This window comes from Hemitrygon akajei, chromosome 31 (assembly GCF_048418815.1).
Source record: "Hemitrygon akajei chromosome 31, sHemAka1.3, whole genome shotgun sequence".
NCBI lineage: Eukaryota > Metazoa > Chordata > Chondrichthyes > Myliobatiformes > Dasyatidae > Hemitrygon > Hemitrygon akajei.
In genome coordinates this window covers 36,998,916-37,020,426 of record NC_133154.1, presented here as the reverse complement: position 1 = coordinate 37,020,426, position 21,511 = coordinate 36,998,916, and the positions used below count along the sequence as shown (strand labels likewise).

The 21,511-nt window shown below is 45.2% G+C and overlaps 1 protein-coding gene across 1 annotated transcript in view; it reads left to right on the top strand.

Annotated features, from left to right (window-relative positions):
• The window catches only part of LOC140719218 (transient receptor potential cation channel subfamily M member 4-like), a 124,341-nt gene that overhangs the window by 47,705 nt on the left and 55,125 nt on the right, over window positions 1-21,511 (top strand). Inside the window, exons 11-14 of the mRNA XM_073033660.1 lie at window positions 1,281-1,646; window positions 3,471-3,590; window positions 7,680-7,809; window positions 10,790-10,935. Of these exons, the coding sequence (XP_072889761.1) occupies window positions 1,281-1,646; window positions 3,471-3,590; window positions 7,680-7,809; window positions 10,790-10,935 (762 nt within the window). The remainder of the gene's footprint in view (window positions 1-1,280; window positions 1,647-3,470; window positions 3,591-7,679; window positions 7,810-10,789; window positions 10,936-21,511) is intronic.

The following is a 21,511-nucleotide window of genomic DNA, read 5'->3' as shown; positions in this document are numbered from 1 at the left end:
ATAGGAAACATCCTCTCCATGTTCACTCTTTCAGTATTTGATAGGTTTCCAAGCAATCCCCCTTCATTCTTCTAAACTCCAGTGAGTATAGACCTAGAGCCAACAAACCATATAACAATTACAGCACGGAAACAGGCCATCTCGGCCCTTCTAGTCCGTGTCGAACGCTTACTCTCACCTAGTCCCACCGACCTGCACTCAGCCCATAACCCTCCATTCCTTTCCTGTCCATATACCTATCCAATTTTACTTTAAATGACAATTTTGAACCTGCCACTACCACTTCTACTGGAAGCTCATTCTACACAGCTACCACTCTCTGAGTAAAGAAATTCCCCCTCATGTTACCCTTAAATTTTGCCCCCTAACTCTCAACTCATGTCCTCTTGTTTGAATCTCCCCTACTCTCAATGGAAAAAGCCTATTCACGTCAACTCGATCTATCCCCCTGATAATTTTAAATATCTCTATCAAGTCCCCCCTCAACTTTCTACGCTCCAAAGAATAAAGACCTAACTTGTTCAACCTTTCTCTGTAACTTAGGTGCTGAAACCCAGGTAACATTCTAGTAAATCTCCTCTGTACTCTCTCTATTTTGTTGACTTCTTTCCTACAATTCGGTGACCAGAACTGTATACAATACTCCGAATTTGGCCTCACCAATGCCTTGTACAATTTTAACATTACATCCCAACTCCTATACTCAATGCTCTGATTTCTAAAGGCCAGCATACCAAAAGCTTTCTTCACCACCCTATCCACAAGAGATTCCACCTTCAGGGAACTATGCACCATTATTCCTAGCTCACTCTGTCTACTGCATTCCTCAATGCCCTACCATTTACCATGTATGTCCTCTGTTAACTCTCCTCATGTTAACCCCTTCTTTTCTAGCATAATTCACGTGATCCTCCACTGGACCCTCCCCAATGCCAACACATCCTTTCTTAGTTATGGGGCCCAAATCTGCTCACAATAGTCCATGTGGTCTGACTAATGCCTTATAAAGCCTCAGCATTACATCCTTTCTCCAGTTCCGTCCCCTATTCCAGAGATGAATGCTTAGTAGGTTAATAGGTCACATGGGCATAATTGAGCAGATCATGAGGCCAGAAGGGCCTGTTACAGTGCGTATCTCTGAATAAAATAAGATAAATGTCATTGACACAAGAAGGTCTGCAGATGCTGGAAATCCAAAGCAATACACGCAGAATGATGAGGCAGTGTCTAGATTTATAGGTCATTCTGGTCATAGATTTCTCTTGTTGTTTCCCCGCCAGACCTGTCACTTGGAAGATCCCATGACAGCAGCTCTTGTCAACAACAAACCAGAATTTGTCAAGCTCTTCATCGACAATGGCACCAACATGGTGGAGTACCTCTCCTATGGGCGGCTGGAGGAACTCTACAGTTCGGTGGCCGAGAACTGCCTCCTCAAGACCCTGCTCCGCAAGAAGCATGAGGAGAGGTGGTTCTCCCAGGGGAGGGGGTCAAAGCCTCCCCTAGGGAGCACGGACCCGTGTGAGGATCGGCGGAGTTACACGCTCTGTGAGGTGCTGAAAGTGCTAAATGATCTGTTGGGAGATGTTTGTGATCCACTCTACAGTGAACTCTTCCAGATGTCCGGCTCCTGGAAAGTGAAATCGGTAAGAACTACATTGAGTTTTGGCTTTTAGAATTACGTAGTTCTATCATTTTATTGGAAACTGGGATTTCTCTTCTGTAGGTTCGTAAGGAGCTCAGATCAGTCGATGAACACAAGGCCATTTGGTCCCTCAAGTCCAATGGCTGTTCACCTCAATCATGGCCGATCTGAAACCTCTATAGTTCCCCAGGGGCTCTGGGGATGTGTGCATTGTCAATGATACTCAGATCCCTTTAACATATAGAAATGTCAAACTAAAGCAGGTACAACCTCTCTTGTGAACTCTGGTCCTTTCTGTTCTGCCTAACCTGCAGACCCTCAGAGACTGGTAAATGTTTCCAGCGAGGCAGAGCTCAGGTCTGAGTTGCAACTCTCTAGCCGAGGTGCAACCTGAAATCTACTTAGAACGTAGACCATTGAACTCTGCAGCACAGTACAGGCCCTCTGGCCCACAATATTGTACCAACCCTTCAACTTACTCTAAGATCAATCTAACCCTTTTCTCCCACATATGTAGCCCTCTTCTTCTTACATCCAGATGCCCAAGAGTCTCTTAAATGTCTCCAAAGTCTCAATGACAGTTTCTGTATCACTCCCCTGACAATGTAGTCCACACACTCACCACTTTCTGATGTAAAAACCTTATCTCTGACATCTCCTATCCCTCCAATCCTGGTATTAGCCAATTCCACTCTGGGGAAAATGTCTCTGGCTGTTGCTCGATCCATGCCTCTCATCATATTGTACAACGCTATCAAGTCACCTCTCATCCTCCTTTGTTGCCAAGAGGAAAGCCCTAGTTTGCTCAACCTTTGCTCAAACGGCATGCTCTCCAATCCAGATTGATCCAGTGGTAACAGGTGACTCCACCATTCATTCCGTAGGGAAGTGCCTGGTCTTTCCCTCATTAGTGAGAAACAAGAAGAGTAAGCAGCTTTACCATCACCTAGCCTTCCCTGGCTTTGCGTTTAAATGTGTAGTCGTTGCCTGTGGGGACAAATTATGCACTGGAAGCACCTTCACTCCACCTACCACAACTAGTGGGATTTCCCAGTGACTGCCAATTTCAATTTGACTTCCCATTCCTCTTCCATATCTCAGTCCTTGGCCCCCTGTCCTGCCACCATGAGGTCTCTGTCGGGTTGGATATTTCACTTGGATAGCACCCAACCTAATGGTCTGAGTATTGATTTCTCTAACTTCCAGTAATTTCTCCTTCCTCCCCCTTCTATTTTTCCCATTCTTCATTCTGACTCCCCTTTCAACCTTTCTCTTGTCCTCTCCTGCCCATCACCTCCCTCCTCATTCCGTTCCTCCCATGATTCCACTCTCCTCTCCTATCAGATTCCTTCTCTTTCATCCCTTTACCTGTTCCACCTATCACTTTCCAGCTTTTCATTTTATTCCTCCCCCCACCTTCTCATTCTGGTTTCTTCCCCCTTTCTGATGAAGGGTCACGGCCCGAAATGAGAACTCTTTATTCCTTTCGGTAGATACTGCCTGACCTGCTGGGTTCCTCCAGCATTTTGTGCATGGTGCCCTGGGTGATCCCTTGCTGATGGGACACTTAAATTGTGGAGTTGGGTGAGAGGAAGGAGTTTCCCAGAACCTGTAGGATTCCACGAGTTCCCTTTCCTTTTGCTGCTGGATCTTTGGCATCCAATCGAACAGCAAGATTAGTATCCTGGCCATGCAAACACCAGCACCTTCAGCTATGCCACACTTCCACAATGTCAAGGGCAGACTCATTCTCCTGCTGTATCTTTCCGTCTCAAAGGGGTGAGTGCCAGACTGACCGCCTGACCCAATTATGTCTCTGTTTCAGTTATCGAATCCCCAGGAGGATTCCTATCGAAAGAAGAAAGCTGCAAACCCATGGGCTGACCTGTTCATCTGGGCTGTGCTTCAAAAGCGCAGCAAGATGGCCACCTACTTCTGGGAAATGGTGAGTTTTTTTTCAGAAGAAGGTTACGTTTGTTTGCCCAAGTTGGACACTCCTTCTCCTTGCTGTTAGAAGAAAGAAAGAGATTACTGTAGCTTTATTTGTTACATGTATATTGAAACAGTCAGTGAAGTGTGTCGTTTACGTCAACGACCAACACAGGTGAGGATGTGCTGGGGGCAGCCCACTAGTTTTCCCTGCCATGTATTTTCCTGATGAAGGGTTTCAGCCCAAAACATCACCGTTAAATTCCATCCATAGCTGCTGCCTGACCCACTGAATTCCTCCAGCATTTTGTGTGTGTTGCTCCAGATTGCCATCATCTGCAGAAACTCTTGTGTCTATGTATTCTCCCTACCTTCCCATTCCCATCAATTACCCCCACCCCCCCATTCTGCCACTCACCTAGACATGTAGGGCTATTTGCAGAGACCAGTTAGCCTACCAATGTGCACAAAGCTGGAGATGTGGGAAGAAACCAGCGCAGCCAGAGGAAACCGTTAACCCAGCTTCAATTCCCGCTGTAAGGACGTTGCAGCTTGTTCGTCTCATTGGAGTCAGCCACTCAGGTCCAGCACTTCCAAGGCTTGTCATTAGAGTCAGTATCTGGTTCAGGTTCGTTATCACTGACATATGTCAGTAAGTTCATAAAATATAGAACCATAGAACATTACAGCACAGAAACAGGCCTTTTGACCCTTCTTGGCTGTGCCGAACCATTTTTCTGCCTAGTCCCACTGACCTGCACCTGGACCATATCCCTCCATACCCCTCTCATCCATGTACCTGTCCAAGTTTTTCTTAAATGTTAAAAGTGAGCCCACATTTACAACTTCATCTGGCAGCTCATTCCACACTCCCACCACTCTCTGTGTGAAGAAGTCCCCCCTAATGTTCCCTTTAAACTTTTCCCCCTTCACCCTTAACCCATATCCTCTGGTTTTTTTCCTCCCCTAGCCTCAGTGGAAAAAGCCTGCTTGCGTTCTAGAATACCCACTCTAGAATAGTTGATCCCCTAGTGGGCTCAACCAGAAGCTGCTCTAAAAAACCATCTCGTAGGCAGTCTAGAAATTGCCCCTCCAGTAATCCAGCACCAACCTGATTTTTCCAATTTACCTGCATATTGAAGTTCCCTCGACTATTTTAACAATGCCCTTTTGGCACGCGTGATTCAGTGATGCCTATAACATCATACCCGCTAATCTGCAACAGTGCTGCAAGTTCATCTACCTTATTTTGTATTCTGTGTGCATTCAGATACCACACCTTTAGTCCCTTTTCGATTTTGTCCATCTTTTACCTTGCAGCTCATCCTGTTGACTGCAATTTTGCCCTATCAATAGCCTCTCCTCACTGCACATTGCCTCTGTTTGTAAACCAGCTACCTCAACCTCAGCACAATTATCTGTCTTTCCTGTGACACTTCTCGCATTGAAATTCAGGCAACATCGGACACTAGTCACACCAAGCTCAACCTTTTGATTCCTAACTTTGTCTGAGATCTTACCAACATCTGCCGCTACAACCTCTCCACTAACTGTTCTGGCATCCCCACCATGCAGCACCAACAGACCTTCCCACTAGGATTTTAGTCTGCCTCCGGTTCAGGTGCAAACCGTTCCTTCTGATTCGGCTTCCCTTCCCTGGAAGAGAACCCAGTGATCGAAAAATCATGCCATCCCTCCTACCCCCAACTCCTCAGGCACGTATTAAACGATATAGTCTTCCTAGTTCTGGCCTCACTAGCACAGCACAAGTAGCAATTCTGAGATCACTGTCCTGGAGGTCCTGCCCTTTAGTTTAGCACCAAACTCCCGAAACTCTCTATGCAGAACCCCATCACTCATCCTACCCACGTCATTTGTACCTACATGGATAGCAACTTTGGGCCATTCCCATCTCACATAAGAATGCTGAGGACTCAGTTCAGGATATCCCAGACCCTGGCACCCAGGAGGCAACATACCATCCAAGAATCTCGTTCTCACCCACAGAACCTTATGTCTGCTCCCCTAACGAACGAATCTCCTATCACCACAGCGTCTCTTTACCCCCTTCCCATCGGAGTCTCAGAGGCAGACTCAGTGCCAGAGACCTGACTACAGTGGCTCTCCTCTGTTAGGTTATTCCCCCCCACCTCTCAGTATCCAAAGTAATATACCTGTGGTTGAAGGGGATGCCCACAGGGGTACTCTGCACAGGCTCCTTAACCTCTTTCCCCTTCCTGACTGTCACCCAAGTTTCCTCTGTCCTGCCCCTTGGATGTAACTACCTCTCTATTCGTCCTATCTACCACCCCTTCAGCCTTCCAAATGATCTGGAGTTCATCCAGTTCCAGCCCAACTCCTTAACGTGGTTTGTTGGAAGCTGCAGTTGTAGTCATCAGGGACACAGCCTTCCCACATCCTGCAAGAGGAGCATTTCACTCTCCTGTCTGCCATCCCTACTGTCCCTAGATGAGCAGATATAAAGAGAACTAAAAAACCTGAGCTTTTCTTTCCTTTGCTTCCTCTAAATGAAGCTTCTCCTCGCAGGAGTCTCGAAGAGCTAAAGCCTCTTTGGTAGAATAAATGAAAGGGTTGACTATTTCCTAAATGGAGAGAAAATACAAAAAACTAAGGTGCAAAGCTTGTGCAGGATTCCCTAAAGGTTAATTTGCAGGTTGATTCTGTGGTGAGAAAGGCCAATGCAACGTTAGCATTCATTTCAAGACGACTAGAATATAAAAGCAAGGATGTAAACCACTGGTGGGGCCTCACTTGGAGTGTTATGAGCAGTTTTGGAATCCTTACCTTAGAAGTGATGTGCTGAAACTGGAGAGGGTTCAAAGGAGGTTTGTGAAAATGATTCCAGGCTTGACATATGAAGGGCGTCTGATGGATCTGGGCCTGAATTCATGAGAATTCAGAAGAATGAGGGGTGACCCCCCAGACACCCGTTGAATGGTAAAAGGCTTGATAGAGTGGATGTGGAGAGGTGGGAGAGTCTAACACCAGAGGACAGAATAGAGGGACATCCCTTCAGAATGGAGAAAAGGAGGAATATCTTCAGCCACAGAGCGGTGAATCCGTGGAATTATTCGCCACAGGCGGCTGTGGAGATCGTCTTTATGTAGATTTCAGGCAGAGGTTGGTAGATCCCCGATTGGTCAGGACATGAAGGGATACAGTGAGAAGGCAAGAGAGTGGGGCCGAGAGGAAAACTGGATCAGCCATGATGAAATGGCGGAGCCAACTCAATGGACCAAATGGCCCAATTGTGCTCCCATATCCTATGGTCTTAACTTGGAGGTTGAGTTGGTGGTAAGGAAAACAAATGCAATGTTAGCATTTCAGGAGTGAGAAATACACATTATATACCTCAGTGTATGTATGCACATACATACAGCTATATAATATTGTACTTTATAGTATATCTTATGTATTGCACTGAACTTCGTGAAGGAATTGGGCCATTTGGCCCATTGAGTCTGCTCCACAGTTCCATCATGACTGTCTGTGGCAATGAGTTCCATAGATTCATTACCCTCAAGCTAAAGAATTTCCTCCTCATCTCAGTTCTAGAGAGACATTCTTCTATCCTGTGGCTGTGCCCACTGTTCCAGACTCTCCTACTATTGGAAACATCTCTCCAAATCCACTCTATCAGGGTATTTCAGTATTAGGTAGGTTTCAATGAGATTCCCCCCTCATTCTTCTAAACTCCAGTGGGTACAGGCCCAGAGCCACCAAACACTCCTCATATGTTAACCCTCTCATTCCCAGGATTATTCTCATAAAACATCTCTGGACACTCTCCAATGCTAGCTCATCTTTCTTAGCTAAGGGGCCCAATAGTGCTAACGATACTCCAGGTATGTTCTGACCAGTGCCGTATAAAGCCTCATCATTACATTCTTGCATTTATATTCTAGTCCTCTTGAAATAAACACTAACATTGCATTTGCCTTATTCCTGCAAGTTAATCTTTAGAGAGTCCTGCACTGGGACTCCAAAATCCGTTTGCACCTCTGATTTCTAACTAAGTCAAGCAGTGGGGATGAGACAAAAAGAAAGGAGTTTTTCACCTTCTCTTTATTTTCTTCCTTCCCAGGGCGGAGAGTCAGTTTCCTCGGGTCTCGGTGCCTGCCTGCTCCTCAGGGGAATGTCCCGCCTGGAAACAGAAGCCGAAGGAGCCCAGGTTATAAAGGAAATGGCTTCCACATTTCAGCAACTGGCCGTAGGTACAGAACCCACTGAGTAGGCAGGAGAAATACTGGAGATCTGGGTTCGATGGGGGTTGGGGACAGCCATTATTATTCAGTAGGGCGGTAAACCTTGACTGAACCTCTTCAATATCCCAGTACGAATCCACAAGCAGGTTCTCAACCCAAAACGTTGACCAGCCCACTGCTTCCTCAGTCACTGCTCAACTTGCTAAGTTCATTCGCTCCATATCCCAGAATCTGCAGTCTTATGAATCTCCCGAGTAATCTTTGCAAACTATTGTTACCTATCTGTCAAAAGTTAACACTAGTCTCTCTGAGAGGGACTCCATGTTAGGCAGGGCCTGTCTGGTGATTTTGATCTTGAAGGACTGTACCGTCTAAGTTGGCACTAAATTCTCTGAAGAAGGGTTTGGGCCTGAAATGTCGACTGTTTACTCTTTGCCTGACCTGCTGAGTTTCTCCAGCATTTTGTATGCATTGCACTAAATCTTCCAGAGCTATGTCAGTGCCGGTCAGAACGTTAAACTCTTTGAAAAAGTCTTCATATTTACAATACCTGCATATTCTAAATGTGATATTTTTGATTTTTTTTTAGAACTCACCCTAATGCCCCACTCAGCCTTAACCATTACCACCATTCAACCTGGGCCAATATCCCAATCCCTTTTCCAATACCCGACCCATCATCCAACTACTCGAAGCAATACTCACCCCACTCAACGTAACCTAACCTCCACTGCCATCACAACTAATCCATCCCTAGTCTTACTTACCCACTCACAGAGTCAGAGTCTTGTAGTAAGGAAACAGGCACTTTGGCCTAACTTATCCATGGCAATGCAGTTGCCCAGTGAGCTAGTCCTTTCTGTCACATTTGGTTCTCTAAACCTCTTGTATCCATAAGTTCAAGTTTAATTGTTATTCACCCATATAGGAATACCCACACATACAGCCAAACGATGCAGCGTTACTCCGGGAACTAAGGTGCAATACACAGTGCCAAGAGTCACACAACACAAGGCACTTCAGCACGTGGAAGATATCAGTAAAATACAGTCACACACACAAAAAAAAGTCCAGGACTCCGAGTCCATGACTGTCGCAGTAGTCTGCAGTTGAAACACAATACAGCTCACCTTCTGCTGAGCGAACACTGCGGGCAGCACCGGCCACATGTACTTATTTAGACCGTCTTTAAATGTTGCTGGTGTCCCCGTTCTAACAACCAATTCCCGGCACAGCTCAGTCAGAATATGCACCATCCTTTGTGTGAAGAAGCTGCCCCGATGTCCCTTTAAAATCTCCCTGAGAAAAAGATAACATGACATAGGAGCAGAATTAGGCCATTCAGCCCATCGAGTTTGCAGCACCATTCCATCATGGCTGATTTACTATCCCTCTCAACCCCATTCTCCTGCATTCTCCCTATAACCTTTGACACCCTTACCAGTCAACCTCCACTTTAAAAACACTACTGATTTGGCCTCTGAAAGATTATGGGTTTTCGCCCACTCTTTGCCCCTCATATTCTTTTTTAAAAAAAATTTAATTGAATTTTCAAATAGGTTACAGAATAGAAAGAAATAATATCAGCCCTCCCCCTCCCCTTAACTCCCCCCCTAACATGTCCCTATATATATGAAAAAGAGAAAAAAAGGAAAAAAAGAAAGAAGAAAAGAAGAAAGAAAGAAAGAAAGAGTACCTGGATATCGGAAGATCCCCACATGCTCCATGGAGTTCAAAATAGCTTTAATATATATATTTATTTCTTTCCCCAGATGACCAACAATTTTATCTTCGGAGCACCTATATATTTAATCCTATCTTTTGTAAATAAGGGTGCCAAATTTTCAGAAATATATCATATTTATTTCTTAAATTATAAGTAATTTTTCAAGTGGAATGCAGCTAAAAATTTCATTCTTCCAACAATCTATACTTAAGTATAAATCCGATTTCCAAGTAACTGCAATAGCCTTTTTGGCTACTGCCAATGCAATTTTTATGAATTCTTTCTGATACTTGTTCAATTTGGGTTTCGGTTTTATCCCTTCAATACGACCTAGTAAAAATAATATTGGGTTGTGTGGAAGTTGTGTTCCGATAATCTGTTCCAGTAAAACTCTTAAATTTGTCCAAAAAGATTGAATTTTAAAACAAGACCAAGCAGAGTGTAAAAAAGTACCAATTCCTTGATTACATCAAAAACATTGATCAGATAAATTTGGGTTTAATCTATTTATTTTTTGTGGTGTAATATATAATTGATGTAAAAAATTATATTGTACTAATCTTAGTCAGACATTTGTTGTATTTGTCATACTGTCAAGACATAGTCTTGATCAACTTGTTTCATCAATTTTAGTATTCAAATCAGTTTCCCATTTTTATGCCCCTCATATTCTTGATAGGTGTTAGGTCACCCATCAATATGCATCATCCAAGGGAACAAATTATTGACTTTATACAGGCCCTTCTGGTCCAATGAGCCCCCACCGCCCCATTGCACCCATGTAAGCAATTAACCTGCAAGGAATCTGGATACCCGGAGAAAACCCATGCACTCACAGGGAAAGTATACATGCTCTTGGCCGATACCAGGTAGCTAACACTGTAATAGGGCAATGATAATCACTACACCACCGTACTGCCCCAAATTCTACTCGTCTCCCTCCACACTCCCTACTGTTTCCCCAAATCGGCTGGCTTGTATCCTCACGGACATCTGTTTCACGTACGTGAGAGAAATTAGTAGCACGGGCTTTGAGAGATGAGTGGCCTTTCCTGGATCAACTGTTCCATGAGCTGTGAGCGCTGAACGTTTAGCAGCCGTTCTGACCAAAAGGCGTGCAGTCACACTTCGTGGGTGGTAACTCCACATCTCCTGCTCCTCAGCCAAGCAGGTGCATCGTTGGTGGGGCTGGGTAGTAGTCTGGCAGTGGGGGTTGGCAGCTTGCCCGCATTGACCTGACACTTACTCCCCTTGTGACTGCAGACGTTTTCAACGAGTGTTACCGGCACAGCGAGAAGCGGGCCTTTCAGCTGCTGGTGCACCAATGCCCCGTGTGGGGCCGAGCCACCTGCCTCCAGCTCGCCACCGAGGCTGACGCGCGCAACTTCCTCGCTCACGACGGAGTCCAGGTCAGTGGGAAATGCTTGCTACCTTCTGGAGTTGCTTGGAGGCACCCCAGTAACCAACCCTAGCCATGGTGGTAGGAATTTCCTGGGTACCCTCGAGGTAGAGTGCCAGAGGGGGAGCCTTTGCTGTCCATTATTAAGGATGATGTTTCAGGGTAGTCTGAGGCACATGATAAAATAGGCCAAAGTGGGCATGGTTACTCTTATTCTTGCCTGACAAATCCCTTGGAATTCTTTGAGGAAATAACAAGCAGGTAAGATAGACAAGGGAAATTCTGTTGTTTACTTGGAGTTTCAGAAGGCATTTGACAAGGGGCTGCTTAATAAGATAAGAACCCATGGTAGTACAGGGAAAGATACCAGCATGGGTAGAGGATTGACTGACTGGCAGGAGGCAGAGTGGGAGTAAAGCATACCTTTACCGGCTGGCTGCCGGTGACCAGTGGTGTTCCACTGGGGGGTCAGTGTTAGGACCGCTTTTCACATAATATGTCAATGATTTGGATGATGCAATTGATATCTTTGTGGTTAAATTACAGGAGATATGGAGACAGGTGGAGGAGCAGGTAATGTGAAGTCTGCAGGAGGACTTCAGACAGATTGGGAGAATGTGTGAAGAAGTGGCAGATGGAATATAATGCAGGGAAGTGTATGGTCACGCACTTTGATAGAAGGAATAAAGGTGTAGAATATTTTCTAAACAGGGAGAACATTCAAAAATCGGATGTGCAAAGGGACTTGGGAGTCCTTGTGCAGGGTTCCTGCAGGGTTAACTTGCAGGTTGAGTCTGTGGTAAGGAAGGGAAAAGCAAAGTTGGAATTCATTTCGAGAGAGCTGGAATATAAAATCAAGAATGTTAGGCGAGGCTTTAATAGGCATTGGCCAGACTGAACTTGAAGTATTGTGAGCATTTTGGGACACTTATCTAAGAAAAGGTGTGCTGGCATTGGATTGCCGAGAGTGATTCTGGGAACAACTAAGTAATACTATGTACCTTTTGATGTTGCTCAGGGAAGCTGTCTTGGTCGCCTGTTCTTCTTATACACGCTCCCCTTAGGAGGCATCGTTAGGGAAATTAAACTCGATTTCCACAGTAATGCTGGTGACACACAATTGTATATCTCGGTTGAGCCTGATGCTGTTAACACCCTATCATCTCTGGCTGCAATAATTTCCTAAATCTAAATGAAGATAAAACCAAAATATTTTTGGTTGGTTCCAAAGCCAAAAGGTGTTATCCTTGATCCAGATTTGAATTTTAAAGCCCACGTGAAGAAAGTGACCAGAGAAGCATTTCTACACTTAAGAAATATTGCAGAAGAATATTAATTTCTGTCACATATTGATGCTGAAAAACTAATTCACGCCTTTATATCGAATAGACTGGATTACTGCATTGGACTTTCTATTGGCCTTCCAAAGCAATCTATTGACAAACTACAACCCATTCAGAGCCCGATTGCTAGACTTTTAACCAAAAACAAGATTGGGAAACATATTTACTTGTTTTTAAAGCTTTTAATGGTTTGGTACCAGACTACATCACAGAATTATTGTAATTTAACAATCCTGATCGAGCTCTCAGGTCTTCCTCTGCCTGTCTCTTTAAACAATCTCTCTCAAAAGATAATGGGCATGTCTTTTACTTTCACGGATCTTTAAATTTTTTTTATTTTACAGGGTATTTTCATGTTTGCACCTTGAACCACATCCTCTGTGTGAAAGGTGCTCTATAAATAAGCTATTATTATAATTTACATATGAGGAGCCTGCACTTGCTGGAGTTTAGAAGAATGGGGGGGGGGAGGAATTTCATTGAAATGTTTTGAATTTGGGACCAACGACATAGGCAGGAAGAGGGATGAGGTCCTGAAGTGTGAGTTTCGGGAACTAGGCAGAAGGCTGAAGAACAGGACCTCAAGGGTGGTGTTCTCAGGATTGCTGCCGGTACTACGTGATAGTGATGGTAAGAATTGGCGAAGATGGCAGTTGAATGCGTGGCTGAGGAGTTGATACAGGGGGCAGGGTTTTAGATTTTTGGACCATTGGGATCTCTTCTGGGGAAGGTGGGACCTGTACAGATTGGATGGGTTGCACCTGAACTCAAGGGGGGAGCAATATCCTTGCTGGCAGGTTTGCTAGCATGGTTCGGGAGGGTTTAAACTAATTTGCAAGGGGGATGGGACCCGGAGCGATAGAGCAGTGAAAGAAGTGCATGGAGTAAAGCCAGATCTAACATATAAAGGGGCTTTGAGGAAAGAGCAGCAGAATAAAGGGTATAAAGGTAGTAAGGTAGAAGGGCTAAAGTGTGTGTACTTCAATGCAAGAAGCATCAGGAACAAGGGTGATGAATTGAGAGCTTGGATACATACGTGGAATTATGATGTAGTGGCCATTACGGAGACTTGGCTGGCACCAGGGCAGGAATGGATTCTCAATATTCCTGGATTTCAGTGCTTTAAAAGGGATAGGGAGGGGAAAAGGGGAGGAGGGGTAGCATTACTGGTCAGGGATACTATTACAGCTGCAGAAAGGGTGGGTAATGTAGCAGGATCCTCTTTTGAGTCAGTATGGGTGGAAGTCAGGAACAGGAAGGGAGCAGTTACTCTACTGGGGGTATTCTATAGGCCCACTGGTAGCAGCAGAGATACAGAGGAGCAGATTGGGAGGCAGATTTTAGAAAGGTGCAAAAATAACAGGGTTGTTATCATGGGTGACTTTAACTTCCCTAATATTGATTGGCACTTGATTAGTTCCAAGGGTTCAGATGGGGCAGAGTTTGTTAAGTGTGTCCAAGATGGATTCCTGTCACAGTATGTTGATAGGCCAACTAGGGGGAATGCCATACTAGATCTAGTATTAGGTAACGAACCGGGTCAGGTCACAGATCTGTCAGTGGGTGAGCATCTGGGGGACAGTGATCACCGCTCCCTGACCTTTAGCATTATCATGGAAAGGGATAGAATCAGAGAGGACAGGAACATTTTTAATTGGAGAAGGGCAAATTATGAGATTATGAGGCTATAAGGCTAGAACTTGCGGGTGTGAATTGGAATGATGCTTTTTCAGGGAAATGTACTATGGACATGTGGTTGATGTTTAGGGATATCTTGCAGGATGTTAGGGATAAATTTGTCCCGGTGAGGAAGATAAAGAATGGTAGGGTGAAGGAACCATGGGTGACAAGTGAAATGGAAAATCTAGTCAGGTGGAAGAAGACAGCATACATGAGGTTTAGGAAGCAAGGATCAGATGGGTCTATTGAGGAATATAGGGTAGCAAGAAAGGAGCTTAAGAAGGGGCTGAGAAGAGCAAGAAGGGGTCATGAGAAGGCCTTGGTGAGTAGGGTAAAGGAATCAAGGCATTCTTCAATTATGTGAAGAACAAAAGGATGACAGGAGTAAAGGTAGGACCGATTAGAGATTAAAGTGGGAAGATGTGCCTGGAGGCTGTGGAAGTGAGCGAGGTCCTTAATGAATACTTCTCTTCGGTATTCACCAATGAGAGGGAACTTGATAGCGGTGAGGACAATATGAGTGAGGTTGATGTTCTGGAACATGTTGATATTAAGGGAGAGGAGGTTTTGGAGTTGTTAAAATACATTAGGATGGATAAGTCCCTGGGGCCTGATGGAATATTCCCCAGGCTGCTCCACAAGGCGAGGGAAGAGATTGCTGAGCCTCTGGCTAGGATCTTTATGTCCTCGTTGTCCACAGGAATGGTACCGGAGGATTGGAGGGAGTCGAATGCTGTCCCCTTGTTCAAAAAAGGTAGCAGGGATAGTCCAGGTAATTATAGACCAGTGAGCCTTACGTATGTGGTGGGAAAGCTGTTGGAAAAGATTCTTAGAGATAGGATCTATGGGCATTTAGAGAATCCTGGTCTGATCAGGAACAGTCAGCATGGCTTTGTGAAGGGCAGATCGTGCTTAACAAGCCTGATAGAGTTCTTTGAGGAGGTGACCAGGCATATAGATGAGGGTAGTGCAGTGGATGTGATCTGCATGGATTTTAGTAGGGCATTTGACAAAGTTCCACATGGTAAGCTTATTCAGAAAGTCAGAAGGCATGGGATCCAGGGAAGTTTGGCCAGGTGGATTCAGAATTGGCTTGCCTGCAGAAGGAAGAAGGTTGTGGTGGAGGGAATACATTCAGATTGGAGAGTTGTGACTAGTGGTGTCCCACAAGGATCTGTTCTGGGACCTCTACTTTTCGTGATTTTTATTAACGACCTGGATATGGGGGTAGAAGGGTGGGTTGGCAAGTTTGCAGACGACACAAAGGTTGGTGATGTTGTAGATAGTAAAGAGGATTGTCAAAGATTGCAGAGAGATATTGATAGGATGCAGAAGTGGGCTGAGCAGTGGCAGACGGAGTTCAACCCGGAGAAGTGTGAGGTGGTACACTTTGGAAGGACAAACTCCAAGGCAGAGTACAAAGTAAATGGCAGGATACTTGGTAGTGTGGAGGAGCAGAGGGATCTGGGGGTACATGTCCACAGATCCCTGAAAGTTGCCTCACAGGTAGATAGGGTAGTTAAGAAAGCTTATGGGGTGTTAGCTTTCTTAAGTCGAAGGACAGAGTTTAAGAGATGCGATGTAATGATGCAGCTCTATAAAACTCTAGTTAGGCCACACTTGGAGTACTGTGTCCAGTTCTGGTCGCCTCAATATAGGAAGGATGTGGAAGCATTGGAAAGGGTACAGAGGAGATTTACCAGGATGCTGCCTGGTTCAGAGAGTATGGATTATGATCAGAGATTAAGGGAGCTAGGGCTTTACTCTTTGGAGAGGAGGAGGATGAGAGGAGACATGATAGAGGTCTACAAGATATTAAGAGGAATAGACAGAGTGGACAGCCAGCGCCTCTTCCCCAGGGCACCACTGCTCAGTACAAGAGGACATGGCTTTAAAGTAAGGGAGGGAAGTTCAAGGGGGATATTAGAGGATGGTTTTTCACTCAGAGAGTGGTTGGTGTGTGGAATGCACTGCCTGAGTCAGTGGTGGAGGCAGATACACTAATGAAGTTTAAGAGACTACTAGACAAGTATATGGAGGAATTTAAGGTGGGGGGGTTATATGTGAGGCAGGTTTTGAGGGTCGGCACAACATTGTGGGCTGAAGGGCCTGTAATGTGCTGTACTATCAATGTTCTATGAATAATGAATGGTGTAGATAGAGTGGATGTGGAGAGGATGTTTTCTACAGTGAGGGAGTCTAGAACCAGAGGGCACAGCCTCAGAATTGAGAAATATCCATTTAGAACAGAGATTAGGAGGAGCTTTTCAGCCAGAAGGTGATGAATCTGTGGAATATGTTGCAACAGACAGCTGTTACGACCATAAGACTATAAGACCATAAGATATAGGAGCAGAATTAGGCCATTTGGCCCATCATCTGCTCCGCCATTCCACCATGGCTGATTCAATTTTCCTCTCAGCTCCAATGTCCTGCCCTCTCCCCGTATTCCTTCATGCCCTGACCAATAAAGAATCTATCGACCTCTGCTTTAATTATGCGTAAAGACTTGGCCTCCACAGCTGCCCTGGCTAAAAAATTCCTCCTCATCTCCATTCTAAATGAATGTCCCTCTATTCTGAGGCTGCGTCCTCTAGCCTGAGGCTCCCCCACCACAGGAAACATCCTCTCCACATCCACTCTATCTGTGTCCTCTGGTCTTAGACTCCCCCACCACAGGAAACATCCTCTCCACATGCACTCTATTTGTGTCCTCTGGTCTTAGACTCCCTCACTATAGGAAACATCCTCTCCACATCCACTCTATTTGTGTCCTCTGGTCCTAGACTCCCCCACCACAGGAAACATCCTCTCCACATGCACTCTGTCTGTGTCCTCTGGTCTTAGGCTCCCCCACCACAGGAAACATCCTCTCCACACCCACTCTATCTGTGCCCTCTGGTCCTAGACTCCCCACTGTAGGAAACATCCTCTCCACATGCACTGGATCAAGGCCTTTCACCATTCGAGAGTTTTCAATTAGGTCAGCCCACATTCTTCTGATTTCCAGCGAATACAGGCCCAGAACCATCAAACGATCTTCATACAACAAGCCATTTAATCCTGGAATCTTTTTTGTGAACCTCCTTTGAACCCTCTCTAGTTTCAGCACATCCTTTCTAAGATAACAGGCCCAAAACTGTTCACAGTACTCCAAGTGAGGCCTCACCAGTGCTTTATAAAATCTCAATATTACATCTTTCCTTTTATACTCTAGTCCTTTTGACGGCCAAGTAATTCGGTGTATTTAAAGCGGAGCTTGATATGCTCTTGATTAGTCAGGATGCCAAAGGTTATGGGGAGAATCCAGGAGAATGGGGTGAGAGGGATAATAAATCAGCCATGATGGAATGGTAGAGCAGACGTGATGGGCCAAATGGCCTAATTCTGCTCCAGAGTCTTATGGTCTTCTTGTGATCATATCTTAAACATCCTTCAGAAGATGAATTGAGACACCTTCTTGATCCACTGCTGTGTATGCGGTGAAAAGGCTCCCTCTGCTGTTCGATCCTCGACCTTGACAAAGGATCAGTGATAATCTCTCAAAGTCCACGTGATGTTAAAGATCAGAATCGGGTTTACTACCATTGACGTTCTTGTGAAAGTTGTTGTTTTGCGGCAGCCATAAAGTGCAATTTATAAAATTACTATGAATTACAGTAGGAATGTATAAAAATATTGCAAAAGCAAACATAATACTGAAGGTGTGTTCATGGGTTCATGGACCGTTCAGAAATCTGATCAATTGGCTGGTTACGTTTGCAGAGAGCTGGTGAAAATGCAGAGAGAATAAAGATGTGATTGTTTTAGGAACAGTGTTGTCAGGAACTCGGTGGATAAAAGGCCTGTTTAGAACATAGAACATAGAATAGTACAGCACATTACAGGCCCTTCGGCCCACAATGTTGTGCCGACCCTCAAACCCTGCCTCCCATATAACCCCCCACCTTAAATTCCTCCATATACTTGTCTAGTAGTCTCTTAAACTTCACTAGTGTATCTGCCTCCACCACTGACTCAGACAGTGCATTCCACGCACCAACCAATCTCTGAGTGAAAAACCTTCCTCTAATATCCCCCTTGAACTTCCCTCCCCTTACCTTAAAGCCATGTCCTCTTGTATTGAGCAGAGGTGCCCTGGGGAAGAGGCACTGGCTGTCTACTCTATCTATTCCTCTTAATATCTTGTATACCTCTATCATGTCTCCTCTCATCCTCCTTCTCTCCAAACAGTAAAGCCCTAGCTCCCTTAATCTCTGATCATAATCCATACTCTCTAAACCAGGCAGCATCCTGGTAAATCTCCTCTGTATCCTTTCCAATGCTTCCACATCCTTCCTATACTGAGGCGACCAGAACTGGACACAGTACTCCAAGTGTGGCCTAACTAGAGTTTTATAGAGCTGCATCATTACATCGCATCTCTTAAACTCTGTCCTTCGACTTAAGAAAGCTAACACCCCATAAGCTTTCTTAACTACCCTATCTACCTGTGAGGCAACTTTCAGGGATCTGTGGACATGTACCCCCAGATCCCTCTGCTCCTCCACACTACTAAGTATCCTGCCATTTACTTTGTACTCTGCCTTGGAGTTTGTCCTTCCAAAGTGTACCACCTCACACTTCTCTGGGTTGAACTCCATCTGCCACTTCTCAGCCCACTTCTGCATCCTATCAATGCAGAAGTGTACATCTGCATAACCCCAAAACTAGCCGATTGTAAACCATGCATAGCATTCATAAATGTACCTTTGGGAGAGCATTGTCTCACTCTGGCCTGAAAATGCCTGATTTACGCTTGGCGATCACATTATTAGGTACCTCCTAAAGTGGCCACTGAGTGTCTGTTTGTGGTCTTCTGTTGCTGTGGCCCATCCACTTCGAGGTTCCAGGTGCTGTACGCTCCTCTACACACCACTGTTGTAACACTCGGTTATTTGAGTTACTGTCACCTTAATGCCAACTTGAACCAGACTGGACATCTCCCTTGACCTCTCTCATTAACAAGGCATTTCCTCCCACAGAACCACCACTCACTTTGTTTCTCACACCGTTCTCAATAAATTCTAGAGACTGTTGTGTGTGAAGATCCCCGGAGGTCAACAATTTCGGAGATATTCAAGCCACCCCGTCTGGCACCATCAATTATTCCACAGTCAAAGTCACTTAGATCACATTTCTTCCCCATTCTGATGTTTGGTCAAACAGGCTTCGTTGAAGAAATCTCTGTTCAGTTATCATCAGCCTATCACCTGCAGCACCAGGGACCCCGACACACTCGACCACTGTTGCACTATGATCAGGAACACTGACTGTTCCATGCCTAGACCACACTTCAGGAAATCTGATTACTTGGCTGTCTTCCTCTTAACTGCATACAGTCAGAGGCTGAAGAGTGAAGGCTCCGGAGGTAAGGACAACAAGGAGGAGTTTTCAGGAGGCAGAGGATCAGCTGCAGGAATGCTTCAGGTCAGTAGACTGGGCCGTGTTCAAGGACTCATCAGAGGATCTGAACGAATACACCACAATAGTTACAGGCGTTATATGAACAGTTGCAGACGAATGTGTCTCCACAAGATCATTCAGTCTTCCCCAACCAGAAGCCCTGGATGAACCATGAGGTCCACAATCTGCTGAGTGTATAAATACATTAGGGAGTTTAGAGGTCAAGGAGGAGGAAGCTTTCGGCCTTCTAATAAGTATTAAGGTGGATAAGTCCCCTTGTTACCCCAGGTTATTAAAGGAGGCAAGAGTCAAGATTTCTGGGCCCTTGACCAGCATCTTCGTATCCTCCCTAGCCACAGACAGGTCCCAAAGGACAGGCGAGTAGCTAATGTTGTATCTCTGTTTAAGAAGGGAACATCCTGGGAACTATAGACCGGTGAGTCTCACGTCAGTTGTAGAGAAATTGGCTGGAGAAAATTCTTAGGGATAAGATATATGAGCTTTTGAAAACCCATGGCCTAATTAGGGAAAGCAAGTCTGGCTTTGTACGGGGCAGGTCATGTCTTACCAACTTGATTGAGTTTTTTGACAAGGTGATGAGAGAGATTGATGAGGGTAGGGCAGTGGATGTTGTCTACGTGGATTTTAATAAAGCATTTGACGAAGTCCCTGATGGGAGGTTAGGATGCACGTGGTTTGCGACAAATTACCTGTTTGGATTCAGAACTGGCTTGTGCATAGAAGACAGGGTGTAGTGGTTGAAGGGACTTATTCGAGCTGTAGGTCTGTATTCAGTGATATTCAGCAGGGATCTCTGTGCTGTTCGTAATGTATACAAATGACCTGGATGAAAATATAGATGGGTGGGTTAGAAAATTTGCGGATGGTACCAAGATTTGTGCAGTTGTGGATAGTATAGAATACTGGCAAAGAACACAGCATGATATAGATTAGTTGCAGATATGGACTGGGAAATGGCAGATGGAGTTTAACCCAGACAAATGTGATGTGTTGCACCTCGGTAGAGCAAATGCAAGGAGACAGTACAATGCAAGGGCCTTAACAGTTCTGGTCGCCCCACTACAGGAAGGATGCTGAGGATTTGGAAATGGTACGGAAGAGGTTTACCAGGATGCTGCCTGGTTTAGAGGGCTTGTGCTCTCATGAGAGGCTGGATACACTGGGGTTGCTCTCTCTGGAGCGTGGGAGGCTGAGGGGAGATCTGATAGAGGTTTACAAGATTATGAGAGGCTTAGTGGACAGAGAATATCTGTTCCTCGGGGCTGAAATGTCTAATACCAGAGGGCATGCATTGAAGGTGAGAGGGGGTAGGTTCAAGGGGGATGTGAGGGGTAATTTTTTTACTCAGAGTGGTGGACTGCACTGCTGTGACTCAATGTAGAGGCAAATACATTGGAGGCTTTTAAGAGACATTTGGATAGGCACATGGATGTAAGTGAGATGGAGGGACATGGTGTAGGTAGGAGGGATTAGTGTTTGGGTGTTTTTGATTTGCTTTTTAATCTGGTTCTCCGCAACAATGCAGGTTAAATGACCTGTTCCTCAGCTGTTCTACGTTCTATCTGCAGTCTGCTGAGGGCCAGATCAGTGGCATTCAGATCTGGTGACCGAGAATGCTACAAAAAGTCCGGATATGACCTCAGGTGAGCCATCTTAGATACAAAATGGCTATTTCAAACCAAACTTGAATCACTGAAGAGTGTTCAACAGTGGTGGCAGGGCTTGAATGCTATTACCTCTTCCTTGTGAAACCAAACAACATAGGTGACAACAAGGCCTGATTCCCAGATGAGCTTAATGGCCTCTTATGCTTGCTTTGACTGTCAAAACATGGAGGAACCTTCACAAAACTCCCACAGGCCCCGCTGACTTTGTGATTTCAGTCTCTGAGACCAGTGACCTTCTTCAGGAGGGTGAACCCACCGAAAGATGAGGTCCAGACGGGGTCGCTGACTGAGACTGACTTGCTGTGTTCACCACTATCTTTGACCCCTCGCTTTGCTTCAAGCAGGCTTCAATTACACTGGGGCCTAAGGACGCGGTAACCTGCCTCATGGATTATCATTCAGTAGCATTTACACCCACTGTGATGAAGTG